Source organism: Anolis carolinensis, chromosome 1 (assembly GCF_035594765.1).
Source record: "Anolis carolinensis isolate JA03-04 chromosome 1, rAnoCar3.1.pri, whole genome shotgun sequence".
Taxonomy (NCBI): Eukaryota; Metazoa; Chordata; class Lepidosauria; order Squamata; family Dactyloidae; genus Anolis; species Anolis carolinensis.
In genome coordinates this window covers 42,448,061-42,466,145 of record NC_085841.1, presented here as the reverse complement: position 1 = coordinate 42,466,145, position 18,085 = coordinate 42,448,061, and the positions used below count along the sequence as shown (strand labels likewise).

The 18,085-nt window shown below is 38.4% G+C and overlaps 1 protein-coding gene across 2 annotated transcripts in view; it reads left to right on the top strand.

Moving 5' to 3' along the window:
- The window catches only part of plb1 (phospholipase B1), a 106,135-nt gene extending 88,263 nt beyond the window's left edge, over positions 1–17,872 (top strand). Inside the window, exons 36-42 of one of the 2 annotated variants that reach the window (XM_062973287.1) lie at positions 2,282–2,347; positions 3,926–4,020; positions 5,096–5,177; positions 6,670–6,774; positions 8,098–8,193; positions 11,751–11,825; positions 15,237–17,872. In XM_062973287.1, the coding sequence (XP_062829357.1) occupies positions 2,282–2,347; positions 3,926–4,020; positions 5,096–5,177; positions 6,670–6,774; positions 8,098–8,193; positions 11,751–11,825; positions 15,237–15,458 (741 nt within the window). In that variant the 3' untranslated portion in view covers positions 15,459–17,872. The remainder of the gene's footprint in view (positions 1–2,281; positions 2,348–3,925; positions 4,021–5,095; positions 5,178–6,669; positions 6,775–8,097; positions 8,194–11,750; positions 11,826–15,236) is intronic. The other variant, XM_062973279.1, reaches the window with a different exon arrangement.
- The last annotated feature ends 213 nt before the right edge of the window (positions 17,873–18,085 follow it).

Here is an 18,085-nt window from a genome sequence, read left to right as displayed (position 1 = left end):
CCCTTCTTGGTGGTGGCGCTCCAGCTCTGAAAGCCCTCCCCAAAGAGGTTAGACAGGTCCGTTGCCTAACTTACTTTAGGAATTAATTAAAAACTTGGACGTGGAAACAGGCGTTCAAAAATGGTTGATTATAATTCTATTGTGATGGTGGTTTTTAGCTGCACCAATGCCAACTGACTTGAACTGGTTTTGCCTCTGGTGGACAACATGTTTAAATCCAGCAAAAAGTTTAAATTCATGTTAATGCCCTTCCTGTGATGCTGTTGTTAACAGCAGTGGCACTGTAGCTTTGATATCCCTAAATTCCTTTAGATAAGAATGCTCTAGTTACAGATATGCTGCTCCCACACAAATGCATAACTGGCAGGCTGGTAGATACCCTTTGTCACCACATAAAGTTTCAAAGGTTTAATTTTACTTTATGTGTGCAATCAGACACAACAAGTCTATATCCTTGCACTGTTTAATTAAATCCAGTAAAGGCAGTACGGAGACAACCTGGTATGAATTCAAATTATGAATCTTGTTGCAAACCATATCCTAGCACTTGAATGCTATTCATGTTTCGTATTTGAACATACAGGACCCAAATTAATTTATATCCAGCTAAACTGATTCAGTTATTAGGGTGTCCATATCAAAGGCTGGCAATGTTCCATTTTTTGCTGAACATTGTCAAGAATCTTTTAGCTGCATAGTCATTGTCTAGTGATTATACTAGGAACATTGCATCTGTATAATTTCTTTTAATTTCACTGGATGAGTAAAATCATTTAAGGGTTACATGCAAATAGTATGTGCACTGGGGAAGCAATGCACTCACTGCGATTGGAGAATATTTTGTAAACAGTTTATTTTCATTGCTTGGTTTTTTTAAGTGTGAACAACTTTGAGGTTTTGTTACATCAAGCAGTATATAAATAACACTTTTCAGAACATTTGTGGACTATATATCAACACTAAAACTCCCCAAAAGCCATTCACAATCCATCCTCAAGATGTATTGATCACAGAGCCCATCACGACCAGTCATAGCAGTGATAAACAATGGAACCCGCAGTGCAATACAATTTTGAAGTGAGAGTGCAATGTTGTGAAGGGCTGCACTAATAAAATAACTGTTTAAAAACAAAGTGAAATGAGTCTTAAGCCTCCAGTAAGCCCTTAAGTCTTCCTTTTATTATTTGCCTATTTCAGGGAGACATTCTGCAACTTTGGTGCTGTTGCATACATTCTTTGAAATATATCAGATCTTCATAGTGTAATTACATCCTAGGCTGAATCTGTATGAGGGCTGTATCCCAGCTCCATTGTATAGTAGCCTGCCCCAATTTAATCCCTTTACTGCACTATGTATCTGCTTTAATCCAAAATGAAATCAGTATGGAAAGCCACATGGAACTCGCATCATATAGTCATACTACGGTATAAGGGGATGTTTCTGTTGTGTTCACCATATTAGTTTATGTCCAACCTGCAGCAGCTGCGAGAGTTTTATTAATTCCTGCTATGCATGCACATATTTGCATAATCATATACTTTCTTTTTTCTTGGGGTTGTGATCTGACTGCCTTTTGACACCCCCATTGGATTGAATGGATATCTCAATCCTCACATGTGTTGCCTTTGCCCCTTCTAATTTTCCCAAAGGGCAGTGACTCTCCCACAGAGTTCAGTGCGGCTTACTTTTATATGTTTTCAATCTTATACATAAAAGTGCATGTAGGATTTATGTCATAAAGAACTAAGTCCCACTGATTTCAATAGTATTTACTCCCAGGAAAGCAGTTTATTATGCCTGCATCATGAGAATCCCCTTGCCAATGTGGTACTCAAAAGCACATGTAAAGTTAAGCAAAGTTTCTGATTCCAAGTTTCCCAAGTGTCCAGAGTCCAAAATTTAAAATGGTGTTGGCCCTTCCTGGCTGTCAGGTAGATTCAGCCAAGTCTCCTGACACACTTTCCCCCCACATCACCCTGATTTTGCTCTGAACCAATCCTGGCTGCAAGCTACACAAGAAGAAGGAAAATATATACTAGGTCTTTCTCAAAAACAGACTGAAAAGGAGGCTTTTTAAAATTCATTTAAAGTCTGTGAGGCACATAAAATCTGATTTTAAACTGGATTAGGAAGAATGTTTTGTGATATGCTAGGACTCAGATAGATGTAAAACTGGATTATTTTCTCTGTGTAGATTCAGCTCTAGTCTTTTATAGATTGCCTCCAAGTCAAACCATTATGTGAGTCTTTCTGGATCAACTGGTGTTATGTTCTCTGCAGGAAACCTATTCAGTGGAAAAATATGTAGAACACATCCAGGACACTCTTGATATCCTTTACAAGGAGGTAAGGTTTTAAGATACTCTAGAAGGCTGAGTTCTTGGCAATCGCACATACATATTTCTCACCTCTCACAGAGTTTCCATGATCATCTTTCATTCAAGCCCTCCTTTGACATAGCTGGCATTGATACAACCATCCTCGAGGACATTCTAATGCCCTTGAAAACTAGTGACCAAGAAACTGATGGGATTCTAATATAGGGAAGGTAGCAGCATATAAACTGGGTCAGACTTTTCTAGAGCTTGTGACAACATGGAGATGGTTCACTATTGTCTTCTGAGTAGTAATACGTTTCCGCCTCAGGTTGGCAGCTTCTAGCCACTGTGCTGGTTTTTAATAGTTTCCAGTATCCTCCTTTCTTTTTCTGTGCAGAATTGAAGAAAGGGGGTGAATGGACAAACAGAGCATGATATTTACCCAAGACAGCATGGTCAAGCAATCTGCTGAGCAAAGTATAGATGCCCACACATCCAAGCCAAGTATGGCAATTCTTTTGAAAGAAGAGGCTGGCCGACAGTGTGTACACATCACTCCAGAAAACTCCCAAGAGCTCTAGGAAAATGTTCCACTTGGGAATGTATATTCCAGTCAGGCATACTACCCTTCCCATTTCTACCTTTAACAAGTCCTGTGAAGGTGAGGTCTGGCATACATCGAAAATATACTTAAATTGCCCAAAGAATACAGTGAAAGTTTCAGGTTCCAAATTAGGAAGGTTTACTGCTATTAGTGGCCATGTAAGGGATGAGGAAGAGATATGATAGCATGAAAGGAATGACAGGTTGTCATAATCTTCATGGCTTAACTTTGTGAGATCAGTGAAAGAGGAGTGATATAGGGAATTCTCCGACTGATATGGCCAGGTGACCTTGCACTTGTGACAAGGGAAGTCAAACAAAGTAGGCAAAGTAGGCATTACCTAATAAATGAATTTTGGAAAAGCTGTCCAGCAGATGGAAAGATTTCTAGTCTGCATACTAAGAATGTTTGAAATCTGATAAATAGCTTGTTATGTAATTGGAGGTACACTGAATTCTATACAAGTTTGGCTTTTGCTGCCTGAAGCCAAAGCTGCCTGAAGCCAAAGCTTACTATGCTTAGTGGTAGAACCAGCACTGGAAAAAACTGCAAAACAAAAGAAGCCTGAACAATTGGACTCTAATGGTGTTAATACCATGTTGCTTTGCTTGAGTATCGTTGTCCTTTACAAAGTTAAACCCTGTAGTTCTGCTTCGGGGTATTAACTGTGAAAATCTATGGGCAAAAGTCAGGGTTTTGTTCTGGAGGTTTCTGATACAGCTAAGTGCCTTTCTTTGTCAGCATTAATAATTACTCAGCAAAAAGCATTCCATCTAACCATAGGTATGCTCCAGCTGGCACATTTTAGCTATAATTCAATACTATGCCATATTAGTGGTGTTCAAGGGTCTGTTCCACTAACTTTTCTATAGTTCTCTTTCTATTTATTACATTCTGAAGCTGGTCAATCTGCTTAGTTATCTCTGCCTAACCTCTCTATGTTGTTTTTCAACTGCCTTGTGCTCTGTGCATCAATACACCTGGTTACTTTAATTCCTGCAGCTCCCTCGGGCCTTTGTCAACATGGTAGAGATAATGGAACTCACTGGACTGCGTCAGATAGAAAGGGAAGCATCCGGATGTGTTCTTTCAGGGGCGTAAGTGAGCAGATCGCACGGCAATCTGTACTGAAGCTATTTTTAGGGCTAATCTATATCTTTGTTATTCATAAAGCAGCCGCAAAGGGCTTAGAAACCTGTGCCCTGTCAGATGTTATTGGACCAGGGAGTTGCGAGGCAGCAGATTGCTCTAATTATAACGAGGATATTGGGTTCTGTTTTTCCTTTGCTCACACGGGAGCAGCCTTCATTGATTTCCATTAGCCATTTAAGAGGGAATAGCTTTGCGCTCTTTCTTTTCTGTCCAGATATTAATAACAGAATAGAGTGCAATCCACAAAGTCAGAATGATGCGGCATCTATTGTGCTAGCTGAAACACATTAACGTAGTTCCTAGAGTCTCATTAGCTAGCTCTTATTTCCTTCTAACAGCATATTGCATCCCTCTACACTGTTGGAAACTACAAGCATAGCTTTCGATTTTCATTCTCTTTGAAGAGATTAAGGATGCATTTACCACTGTAGAATTAATGCAATTTGACAGAACTTTAACTGCTATGGCTCAATACTATGGAATCCTGGGATTTGTAGCTTAGTGAGGTACCACCACTCTTGGGCAGAGAAAATGAAAAACTTTGTAAATCCACAACTCCATGATTTCATATAATTGAGCCATGACAGTTAAAGTGTTGTTAAACTGTATTAATTCTGCAGTCTAGATGCAACCAAAGGCAGACATACTGCAGTTCCAAGATATCAGTCACCCTATCCCTTTTGGAAGGCTTGTCTGGCATCTCATACTGGTAGACAAGACTTCACCAATCGGTACATGTTTCAAACTGCAATTCCTATCCATCTCAGCTAATGTAGTGTAGATGCACCTTAGGGTGTCACTACAGAACTTCTTTCTGAGAAGTCTGTTCTTAGATCACGGGGGGGGGGGGGGGGGGACCCAGAGATCTGGTGGAAAGGCTTTATGTATCCCATGATTCCCTAACTGTTGAAAGAGCATAGAAGCTGATGCTGAGAGAGAGATAGTGCCTTGCTTTTTATGAGTTATTTGAAACCAAAGCCATCTTGGATGAGCACTGATTTCATCATTGATTTCTTTCAGGAGCCTTTGTCCCTGTTTTCTAAACCCTGTAGAAAATTCCCCTGAACTACAAGAAATGCAACAGACAAACAGAGATTTTCAGGTAAAGTGAGCACTTTTATTATTGAATTCAAGATATCCTAGAGAAATTATAGACCTTCAAAGGGAAAATAAATAAATAGCTGGGATGCCATCACAAAGAAGGCATCACCCCATGTCCTCCAACAATGTCTTTCTCCTATTGATGGAGAGGTGGATCTCTCCGATAGACCTCAGTTCTCAGGCAAAGGTATATAGAGAGAGGAATCTCTGTTAAGTATTGGAACCCTAAGCAATTTAGGGCTTTAAATGTCATCATCAGCACATTGAATTCAGAATTCAATTTGCTAAGGATCATCACATGGAGAATACAGAGACGGATGTCCTGTTTCAAGAATCATTGGGAATGTCACTACTTTTCCCACATATGTCTAGCCTGTAGGGTTCACATTGTATCAACCCATGTGGTTTTGTTGTGGCCCTTTTTGTTATCATTCCTTTATGGTCATCACTGTGCATTTGTTTGTATTTTGAGTTTCTCTGTATTATATGGAAAGCAAATTAAGAAGTCTTAAGCTTTCTCAATGCTGGAGCATCGGTTAGCCTAGCTCAGCAATTTTTCTTTTCATCTTTATCAGAATGGTGAAGAGAACCTTTTCTGGAAAGCATTTGCCATGCAGAATGCTTATTATAGCTAGAGATAATTGCTACTGAGTAGAATTAGAATTGCACATAGTTATTAACTTATTTTTATTTATTATTTTAACCACTGATAGTGATATGATTTTACATTTTAAAATATTGATTTTATTGTAATCTGTTTTGGGAGCTCTTGCTGGGAAGTGGTATAGAAATCTGAGAAGTAATCAGGATAATAATAAATTGGGTTTATTTACATCTAGCCAAATAGGTTTTAAGGGTCTAGTGAGACAGCTTGAGGATAGAAAGTTCCTTGTGCTACCAGTCAAAAGGCAAAAATGCAGTAACTCAGGCTTTTCTTCCTTACAAACCAGTTTCTGGTAAGAAAACAGGGACAATTGAAATTATAGAAAACATGGGAGATTTATAGATTGAAGACAGTGCCATCTGAACTCCCTGTAAAATATGATGTTTGATGGAGGGTAAATATACAGTAAAATCTTTGTCTAGAAGCACCCACTATTCCATTTTCTACATTATCCTCAAAGTGGAGCAAGGCACACAGATATTCTGCATGCCAGACAAATAACAGAAGTGGAGTCAGTATGACTTCCTCAGTCAAAAGCCTTGAGGTTGTTGCATTTTTTATCTAGTTTCCCTCAACCTAGTCCACACCAAATAAATTGGACTGATGTCACCTCCAAACCATCCAAGCATTGGGAGTTCTAACTGGAGATTATGGGAACTATAGTTCTACAGATCTGGGTAGCACCAAGCTAGGAAAAACAGGTCTTGTCCTCACACTGTCCTTCCCTGGCATTCTCCTGTTTGAGACTCCTTAGTCCATTGCGTTTGCATTTCTAGAAGCCCTAGTGTGAGACTGAACTTTTTATGTTGTGTTTCTTATTCCAAAACAGGATAAAACTGCTATGTTGATCTATAGTGGCCGTTATGCCCAACGGGAAGACTTTGCCGTTGTCCTACAGCCGTTTTTCCGAAACACCATTGTGCCACTAAACAACGTGAGTCAGCCTTCATTGCAGGAATCATATCAGCTTTGGTTTCATTTAGCTGGTAAAATGTAAAGGATGAGAATTGAATCAAGTTTACATCTATTTTATTGCCAGCATGCACGGAATTCTGAAAAAAAAAAAGATAAAAAGACAAACAAATAGAGGGATCGAATAGCATGTTCCCAGCATTGATTCTTTCTATGTGGCCACTTATATTGTTTTCTAATTCTGCTTCCCACATTAAGGACTCCTGAATGTATATGAATGGAGGAACTGGATCTCTAATATCCAGAACGTACCTAAGATCAGATGCAATCCACAGAGACATGGTGATGGGAGGTCATTGTCCCTCCAAGACTTCTGTCCTCACAAATGAATTTTTCATGCAGTACCTTTACCCTAGAGCTGAGCATTTAGAAATATAATGTAGGCATCCAAGAAAAGAAGCAGTCACTGTTACAAAGGGAAAGTTAAATATAAGAGTTTTAGGCATGAACGGTTTTCAGTATCTCACTCTTTACAATGCTAGAAATTTAGGGACTGAAGGAATATTTCACTTGGAAATTCTTATTTGTGGGGCATTGTAGCTACATCCCTGTAGCCTAGCTACACTCCTGAATAGGGAACATTATCTATGGGGCTTTTGTTATTCTATATTCATTCATATACATTCAGGAGTCATATACATATATGACTCCTGAATGTATATGAATGGAGGAACTGGATATAATACAGTATATACTGTACATACTGTATATAATACAGTACAGCAATGTCTCACTATAGGTGAAAGACAAGAGATTATAGGAAAGACAAGAGGGAGAAAAGGCCTATCAAGTAATATTCTATTTTTTTCAGATTTGACTGTCAAAAGATTATAGACAGTCAAACTTCAGCTGTAGTGATTCAAGTCCTCCAATTCAGAATTATGTGTAAATCCCAGTGTGCTGGCATGCTCTCTATAGCAGAGGTTGATTGAAATGAATAGCTTCTTTGCAAGTGGAGAACGCCATCAATGTGTCAATGTGGGAGATGAGATGTTTCTGATTGCTACTTTTATGCACAATAAAAGTAATGATTTGTCATAAATACCCATTGGAAATGACCGTGGCTTACATTACCCTCTCAATCTTAGAGCATTTGAAGATGAAAAAGAGTATACCATTAACCTTACAGATCTTTGACCATGATGTTTACACATTATGCAGAACAATTCTGGCTCAGCACCACGAGACAAGGAGCCAAAAAAATACACAAGAAATACTGGAGCTTTGTTAATAAGGACTAAATGATTTTCTGAAATGGAATATTTTATTTTGTGTTAACTTATAGGATGGGAAACCAGACCTGAGTTTCTTTGCAATAGATTGCTTTCATTTCTCAGAGCGAGGCCATGCCGAGATGGCGATAGCACTCTGGAATAACATGGTAAGAGAGCAGTTATACAACGTTGAGCAGTATTTCTTCCCTGTAAAGTCACATGCTGTGGTGACTTAGTCATTATGGAGCACTCTCTTAACATGCTTCAAGGCATTGCGTACTATACTGAGTTTACTAGTTATGTAATCGCAGTAGTAACAAAGGCCATCTTCCTATTTAACTTGTCACAAATCACCATTCACAAATGTAGCAGTACAGGGTTGGCTCTAGCTACTTTTGTGCTGCTGAGGGCATTCCTTGAGAGGAAAAGGAAGCGGGTCACAAATTTCTTACTAAATCTCTCTCCTTCAGGAGTCTGTAGTCTTTCTTTCCCATTGTTTTTCAATTCTGTTGAACTGATATGAGGATCATTAGAGGGAAAGGGAGAAGCAAAAAGCAATGATTGTCAACAGCGAATATGCTTTGTGGATCAGAAGCTTTCCATGATTAGGAGCCCTTCTGATCACAGAACTTTAGATCCAAGCCATAATAGGAAACAGGTGTCTGAGCAGACAGAATATTTAGAGATCTCAATTCAACACCACCACCCAAATCTGCAGGATGCTTGTTTTTGTTGTTTCCTTCAGGTCATTTCTGACTTATGGTGACTCCAAGACAAATCAATCACAGTATTTTCTTGGACTGAGGATTATTGCCTTCCCCAAGGTCACCCAGTTTCAAGGAGACCTTGAAACAACTTTTATTAGAAAACAAAAAAAGTTTTTTCCTAAAATAATTATATAATAATGTTTATTTCTTGCCTACCTCTCCTCACAGCTCGGGGCAGGTTACAACATTGCTAAAACACACCTTCATCTAAAAATATTCTTAAAAATACACATATTAAAACCAAATATATATTGAAATACACAAAACAAAGATTAAACATGAGATGGAAGTTTAAAATTAATCATTAAAACTGTCTGGGTAGCCCTTCTAGGACCAATGAAAATGTTTTGTCATGTTTTTATTTTCCCCTTAAAGCATTTTGACCTAGGAGAAGACTTCTTTTTTTAACAAGAGATGAACAGAAGTTGCTTCTGATTCACTTCCTTTTTTAAAAAACAAGAGCCTTGACTCAAGTTCTCACTTTACACAATCTTTGGTCAGACAACCCTGCCGTATTTGTTATTTGTTTGATTGTAAAGTTGCTGTAATAAAAGCATAGTCTGTTTCAAGCACATCACAACTTTTTGCTGGATCTTTTTTTTTTCGTGTCAGGAGCAACCGGAGTTGCTTCTGGAGTGAGAGAATTGGCCGTCTGCAAGGACGTTGCCCAGGGGACGCCCGGATGTTTTTACCATCCTTGTGGGAGGCTTCTCTCATGTCCCTGCATGGAGCTGGAGCTGATAGAGGGAGCTCATCCACACTCTCCCCAGGTGGGATTCAAACCTGGCAGCTTTCAGGTCAGCAACCCCACCTTCAAGTCACTTTTTTAGTAATATTGAAAGCAAAAGAAAGAGCTAAATGGGTACAGATAGGAAATCTGCATTAGGAAGTTGCATTCAGACTGACCAGACCCCATTGATTCAACCTTCTGAAGTAGCTGTCCTTATGCCAGCATTCTGGGTGTCCTGAAAATAACAAACTGTCCGTTCCTGACTTGTTGGTATTAATATTATTTGTCTATCTCACATGCCAAAATAACTTGGCTAGCTTTATTACACTGCATTGTAACTTGGTAAGTGGGTGAATGCCATTTGCTGATCTTCACCAGCCAGCTCTACAGACTGTCTCAATATGAGTGAGCAACACATTTGCTGGCAATGGCTGTCTAGAATTCAAAACTGACTCTTTCTCAAACTCATTTGGGACCTTTAGTGCATTTCTTCTTCTGGATTGTAAGTCCCTACTCTTTTAAGAAACCATTAATTACACTTAAGCTAGTGGCTATTTGTACTTATCAGCTGTACAATGAGAGTGACAGGCTAAGCTGATAGTGAAAAAGCTCAGGTTAAAACTTGCATATGTCTTATGCCTAAGCACTTTTATATGCAACATTGATAACAGCATAGGTTATTTCCAATAAGAATAAAAAGAGGTATGATGGGTCAGATCAAAGACTCGTGTGACCCAGTGTTCCATTCTCATGATGGCCAACACAAACGATTGACTTTTTAGGAGGTTGTGTGCTTAATTGCAGTTCATGTTTTCTGGCAACTAGTATTCATAATGCATCTAATGCCCAGGAAAATATATACCCCTTATGATTAGTAGCTGTTGATACCCTGTTTCCCCTAAAATAAGACATCCCCGAAAAATAAGACCTAGCAGAAGTTTTGCTGAATTGCTAAATATAAGGCCTCCCCCAAAAGTAAGACCTAGCAAAGTTTTTGTTTGGAAGCATGCCCGCCGAACACAACACCAGAGCATGCAGGATCGGTAAATGTACATACCAGCTGTACATGGAAATAATGGTAGTAACAAGAAATTCTTCATAGGATTCACAGTTTGTCTGGTTATGTTGGTTTGTGATGACAACTACTGTACAATATATAATAAATGTTCATTTTTTGTTCAACAATAAATGTGAATCCTTCTTCATAGAAAAATAAGACATCCCCTGAAAATAAGACCTAGGACATATTTGGGAGCAAAAATTAATATAAGACACAATCTTATTTTCGGGGAAACACGTTAGATCAAACTTATCAGCAGTGATAAAACATCAAACAACCTGAACAGATGCAAAGTTAAGAATACAGTGTTGCCAAATCAGGCATGACAGTGCTTGCTTGGTCAAATTGGGGCATATTTCACGCATATTGACACCTGAGTTGTATGCCAAGCAACCGTCCTTGAAAACAGCTCCTCTTTTGTAGAGTACATTCTGTCCATTGGCATTGGAACTACAAAAGGCTGGGGATGATGAAATTCCAAAAGTGTGGTAAAACATAATAAGGGGTCCATGGAGCTCTGCATCATACCAAGTTGAAGTTCCATCCTAATAGTTTTGGAATTCAGAGTATGTTAGATCTTTGAAGAAGGTATATTCAATCCATATTGACTCTTATCTTTCACCTCCTGGGACAATATTTTGGATTTTATATTTTCAGATAAAGAATACTAAAAGCTGAATTTTCCTAACAGATAATGTTTATACCCTGAAAGATAAATTGTAGATTCCATTCTGTTCTCATGGTCTTTTGGGATATTATTTTATTTCTACACAATTCTATGTCCATAAATAACAGCTAACATTTTCTAAGCCATAATTATATAAATAGAGAATCTGGTATAGTCTTCCCTCCACATTCACTGGGACTAGCAGTGTAGGACCTACGTGAAAGTGGGAAAACTGCAAATAAAAACATGATGTATTTATTTTAATGAGAGGTAAAACTTCTTTAGGAATCTCTGTGTCCCCTAGCACAACCCTATCTATGGCCAACCTCTGTCAGAAGGATGACTGGCTATTTATAGATTTCTGTAGTAATACAATATGTACAATTCTGAAATATCATGGTTTTTCTAAGTGTGATTCAACCAAGTGATAATGACATACCCATCTACAGGAAGATTAAGAATCAAGTTTGAAAGATAATCCATTGTGTCCTTCCTTTCAGCTGGAGCCAGTTGGACATAAACAGTCATACAATAACTTCACATATGGGAGGACGAAACTCAAGTGTCCAACTACAGTAAGTAACAAAGGTCTATAGAAACATCCTAATGATATGATATATGACTATTAAGAAGACTGCCCTGGATTCGGAGGTTGAGAAAGAATGCTTTTTTGAACTACGGCTCCCATAATCTTTCAGCCAGTGCAGCCAGATATACTGTACTTGCTATTCACAATGGAAAGAAAATTTAATTGGAGGTTTACATAGATGAAATTCCAGATACCCAACATTAAATCCCTTCTCTCTGTGTGCCCCCTCCCCCCGCCAAAATGCTATTAAGAGGTGATTAATTGGTCTAGAGGCCAAACCGCTAAGCTGCTGAACTTGCTGACCAAATGTCAGTGGTTCGAATCCAGGGAGTGGGATGAGCTCCCATTGTTAGCCCCATGCAGTTAGCTCCATACAGTTCAAACACATGTAAATCTGAGTAGATCAATAGGTACTGCTTCAGCGGGAAGGTAACGGCACACCATGCAGTCATGCTGGCCACATGACCTAGAAGTAGACTACAGACAATGCCAGCTCTTTGGTTTAGAAATGGAGATAAGCACCACCCCCCAAAGTTGGACTCAACAAAACTTAATGTCAAGGGGAAACCTTTATCTTTACTTAATTGGTCTCACCTGGAGATTAACTCACCACCTTCCATCATACAGTGTTTTCAGTAAGCACATGCTGGATCAAGTACAGTAGAGTCTTACTTATCCAAGCCTCGCTTATCCAAGTTTCTGGATTATCCAAGCCATTTTTGTAGTCAATGTTTTCAATATATCATGATATTTTGGTGCCAAATTCATAAATACAGTAATTACAACATAACATTACTGCATATTGAACTGCTTTTTCTGTCAAATTTGTTGTAAAACATGATGTTTTGGTGCTTAATTTGTAAAATAATAACCTAATTTGATGTTTAATAGGCATTTCCTTGATCCCTCCTTATTATCCAAGATATTCGCTTATCTAAGCTTCTGCCAGCCCATTTAGCTTGGATAAGTGTACTTCTTTCAAACTCTGTTACCAAACATCTTCACAACATCTTCTAAAGCAATGGTTCCCAAACATTGGATCTCCAACTGTTTGGACTTCAGCTCCCAGAATTCCAGTCATCTTGGCAAACAATCAGGAATTTGGAACTGAAGTCAAAAACATCTGGAAGACTGAAGTTGGGGAAACACTGCTCTAGAATGTTGTTTGCCCCATTAAAGAAGACTTATTTGTATATGGGTTTATAGGTTTTCTGTAAGAAAGCAAAGAGCAGTTGATAATAAGAAGACACACAGGTTTTATGAGGAAGCTTATGATAGAAACCAAGGAGTTTCTACATGGTCAGAGATGGATGGTCATCTGACAGGGGTGCTTTGATTATGCTTTCCCTTCATGGCAGGGCGTTGAACTGGATGGCTTGCATGGGGTGTTCCAACTCTATAGTCTATGATTCTATAATTGTATGAACATCTGACCATGCCAGAGGCCGAGAAGAAGAACAATGGTGGTACTCATATTTAGGACAGCAGGCAGGAGATTGTACCAGGCTGCAATAAAGGAAGCTCTTGTTAATTCTGATAAATTTAATTCCCCCTGACATATATTTTGAACACATTAAATAAAATCATTTCATGAGGTTTATATAACACCCAAACCATCTGCTTGCTCAAAACAGCCTAGACAACAGTACATGAAACCAGGTTATTTTTTAGATTTCATAACCTTTCACATTTTATGGATGAAAACTGAAACACTTGTGATCATATAACATCTGAGTGCGGTCAACATGGCAAGCATATGAGGAAGAATATCCAAACTACGGCAGGCTAAAGCAGTTTGCTTTTGCTTAAACTGACTGGAAAGGGCAGGATTCCTCCTCTCCCTGGCCTTTCCCACACTGCTGAATTAATTGCTAAATTAGCTGAGGACAAAGGGAGTAGCTGCCGGGGAAGAAAGAGAATATGGGGCATTGAAAACAACTGAAAAAGTGGGACAGCAAAGGATTGAGACTGTTCCTGCCAAATCAGGCCAGTTGAGTTTGATATACACAGCATTCACACTGCCCCTGGCATCCTGAGAGCTGAAGTCCATACAAGTACCATAACATTTCTAAGCAGTGGGATAGAGTGATTCATTGGAACACTTTTGAGAGGTAAATTTTTAAAAGAGGAAGGGAAATTACAGAGTAATAGGAAGCAGTTTCCCCTTGAGGCTCGCTAATGAGAGAAGAAATGAGTTTTGCTTTGCCTAATGAGTGAAAAGAACAAAAGCTTCTGCCATAATTCATTAATGCAGGTAAAGAATGGAGATCGTAGCCTTGTAGAGATTTCAGACAGTTTTGTATCCTGTTCTGCTGACAAAAGTACATGTATTTGGAAAGGTCTGTTAACCTGGATTTAGTCCCTAAACTCGCCATCCTCTTCATTAAAAAGGGGAGAGAGAGAAAAATCATTTCGCTAACATTGATTTGAGTTGCTGCATGCATACTCCCAGTTGGAGGTTTAAAATAAATGTGCTAAAAGCTGTGCTGATCCAGCAGAGGCCAAATGCAAAGACTGGAAGGGAGTAAATATGCTGATGGCTCATGGAAGTGTTAAGAATGAGAATGAATGTTTTTGCTATATGAAATGGGAGGCACTGCAGTTTTATTGCTGGGGTGGGCAACCTCAGCCTAATTTCATACAATTCTTTGCCTAATTGCAAAAGCCCTAGTCAGTTAAGTCTTCTGAGAAGAGTGAACTGTCCTTTTCTGAATGAGGAGAAAGAGGGAGGAAGTGCAAAGAGAGTGATAGAAACAGGAATGGGGAGAACGGAAAGGATGGCAGAAGGGCACTTTCACACTACACAATTAAAACACCATGATTCCATAGCCAGGCCAATATCGTGTGGAATCCTGGGATTTGTAGTTTAGTGATGCATTGGTATTCTGGCTGAGAATTCGAAATAACCCACCCTAAACTTCAGATCTCAAAATTCGACAGGATGTTCCCCTAGTTAAAGTGAAATAAAAGTTAAAGGTTTTCCCTTGATATTAAGTACTTTGTTTTTTCTATATTTGTCATCACTGGTTTTCAGGTAAGAGTAAAGAGAAAAGGAGAAATAAGCCATAATTAAGCAAACAGGGAGGAATAAGTAAATAAATCAGTGAGAATGTTTAGTATGAGAGCTAAAACCACAAAGCATTATGATATCAATATTTGTTATCCAATGTACCATATTTGGTATTTATTTTTGTCATGTAGATGTGACATGTCATCTGTGTGAGAAATTAAGAAATAGGTTTTTTAAAAAAGAAGAGAAATGCCCCTTTCCTCTTACTGTTTTTGAATTCACAGAATTTGTGCCTCTTTCATGTCATAGGAAAGGCATGCATATAGAAAATGCAGGCTAATTGCATCTTCCTATACATATCCTGAGACTCTTCTTTTTCTGTTGCAGGAACAGCCCTTTCTTTTCACATCAAGAAACAGCAAAATACAGAGTCCGGAAAATGAGGCCGGGAGCGACGGAGACAGGGTGCCTTACTGGGCTGTGATTGTGGCAGTAACAGCTGGAACTTTGGCAGGATCCTTCCTTGTTTGGGTTTTGATGACTCTGGGAATCTGCAAACGCCGAAGGTTAGGCAGCTCAGCAACCACAGAGAACACAACACCATTTTAAATATGCAGCACCAAGGAGATAGAAAAAAAAATCTCCCTCCACCAGGATTGAAGGAGTGCCAACTATGCATCATTACAGCTTTGCAAATGAACTTTTTCTTCAAAGTAAAAGAAGATCGAACAGCCAAGACATCATGGTGATGGATAACAGATCAGAATTTAGAGGATAGGATTTTATAGAGTGGAAAATTAGAGCAAGAACATTGAAAATTTAATCTGGTTTCTCTGATTTTAAGTAGGGCGATATTTTTACTACATAATTTCTGCGGCTCGTTCATGAAGCATTATAGACTACTGGTATTACTCTACCATTTCTTTGAATCCTTTTTTTAACCTCAGAAAATAAGTGAGGAAGGAAACTACAAGGCTTTTGGAGCTATAGCATTGGCAAATTTCAATTTGGATATTTGTTAATGGAACAGAGATTCTAAGATTTTGTACTGTGATTAAATATTCATGTTGCATTCATCCTAAAAGCATTTACAGAGTCAGGAGGCTGTCTTATTAAGTAATATTTTCTAAATAAATTTACATCAACATGTGTAAATGAGCATCTTACACATCTATTACAGTATCCAAGTATCAACATTCCCCTAAAGCTGGGCTAATATTAATTAATAATATTATGTGTCCTATACACTACAGAGTGGGGTCAGCATTTGAGTGAATCGATGCCCTATGGTAAGCAACCTTCTCAGTATTTATTTTTCAAATACTGAGAATCATAGATATGAATGCTGACCTTTTAATAAAAGCAGAAAAACCTGAACGAAAGAAAAAATAAAAACACTAAGTAACAAATTCTGGGGAGGGCTTAATGAATACAATAGCCAGCAGTGTTTAAGAATAAGGAAGAATTAATCAAATTGCCAAACTGGCTAGAGAGTGAGTAAAATAAATACTATTCAAAAAGTTAGGTTCTGTCTGTCCATTTATATAAACAAACACAGTATCTTTAAGGTTAAAATTTTCCCAGAGATGAGTCAATGCAGGCTGAATATCCCTTATCCAGAAATCAAATATCCTCTAAAATTCAACAGTGTCCACATGGGTGGCCAAGGTAGCAAGACATTTGCTTTCCGATAGTTCAAGGTACACAAACTTTGCTTCATACACAAAATAATTTAAAATATTGTGCATAAAATTGCCTTCAGGTTATGTGTTTGTGTGTGTGTGAAACATACATGCATTTTGTGTTTTGACTTGGGTCCCATATCCAAGCTGTCTCATTATGCACATACAGTATATGCAAATGCAGGTTTTCTAAAATCCAAACAAACCACTTCTGGTCCTAAGCATTTTAGATATGGGATACTTAATCTGTTTATGTAGGTGAAACATGGAGAACTATAAATAGTAGCTGTTAAAATAGAAAAGGGTTAGTTAAAAGGAGCTTGAAACAGAAATACTCTCCAGCATTGAGAGAAGAGCATTTCTTAGGGCCAAACAAGTTGATGCTTCTTGATTAGGTGCATAATCTTAGCATAATTTTGAAAATTTCAATGAAAAATCAAATAGAAATAAAAATTTATTCTTACTGTTCAAAATTATTGGATGTAATTTAATCTTCCAAGCATAAGTATTAATCATGTCAGGATGCTCTATGACATAGGTGTATGTACTTTGGTGGACACTGTGCAGAGAGGGCCCAGGAAGCCATGCAGGCTTCAAAAGATTTGGCTTCAAAAGATTTGGCTAAAGAAAAAGGTCAAGATTTGATCTCTACATTCCCATTTTAATGCATCCAGCATAACCATGATATCTAAGGACCCTTCTACACAGGTCATTATGGAATACAGAAGAAATAGGGTTAAAAAGGGGGTGGTTAAATGACATTGGCTGAAAATGCGCAATGGATTGCATTAATGGCCAAAAAACACGTGTTTAAAAAGTGTGCTTAAAATTTGATTTTGGCTGGAAAATGCACTTATTTGGATTGCTGTTTACCTCTGCAATCAAAGAAAACACATGACTTTGTTCCTATACACTGGTGTGGACTGTTCCATGCTCTGGAACTCTCTGCAAACCATTCCTTTGTTTTGATGTTCATGAAATTATGCAGAGCTTGAATTTACACAGTGGGCACTAATATGACAGGCAAGTGACCCCAAATGGAAATGGGATTCAAGAGGGCAAATGTAAATGTCAAGGCAACAGGAGGGTAAGGAGAAATAATGACAGGAAAAATGCTTGTGTGCACATTCAGATACCCGCATCAGTGCTTATAAGGTCCAGCGCATCTCGGAGAGTCAATTTTTAAAAATAAAAGTAAACTTCTGGAGGATATCCCCCATCTATCTTGCAGATTTGTAAAACGTGCCAGGACACCAGGGGAGCATTTACTGAGATGAACAGCTCCATGGTTGGATCTGCTGCCAGGAACCATTATATTTTGCCCCACTTATTTGTATCAGATTATAAGGCTGTCTGGAAGTGCCCTAAGAAGGCAATTGCCTTTTTTCTCAAATGCCCAACTGCAACCAAGTCTTGCTATAGTATAGTTTTCCCCAACCTAGGGTCCCCCAAGCTACAATTTCTACCACCTGCACAGAATTGCAGATAATATAAATTGTATATCCACATATATGTCATTCATATATGTAGTTTGGGGTTTGGTACAGCTTGCTG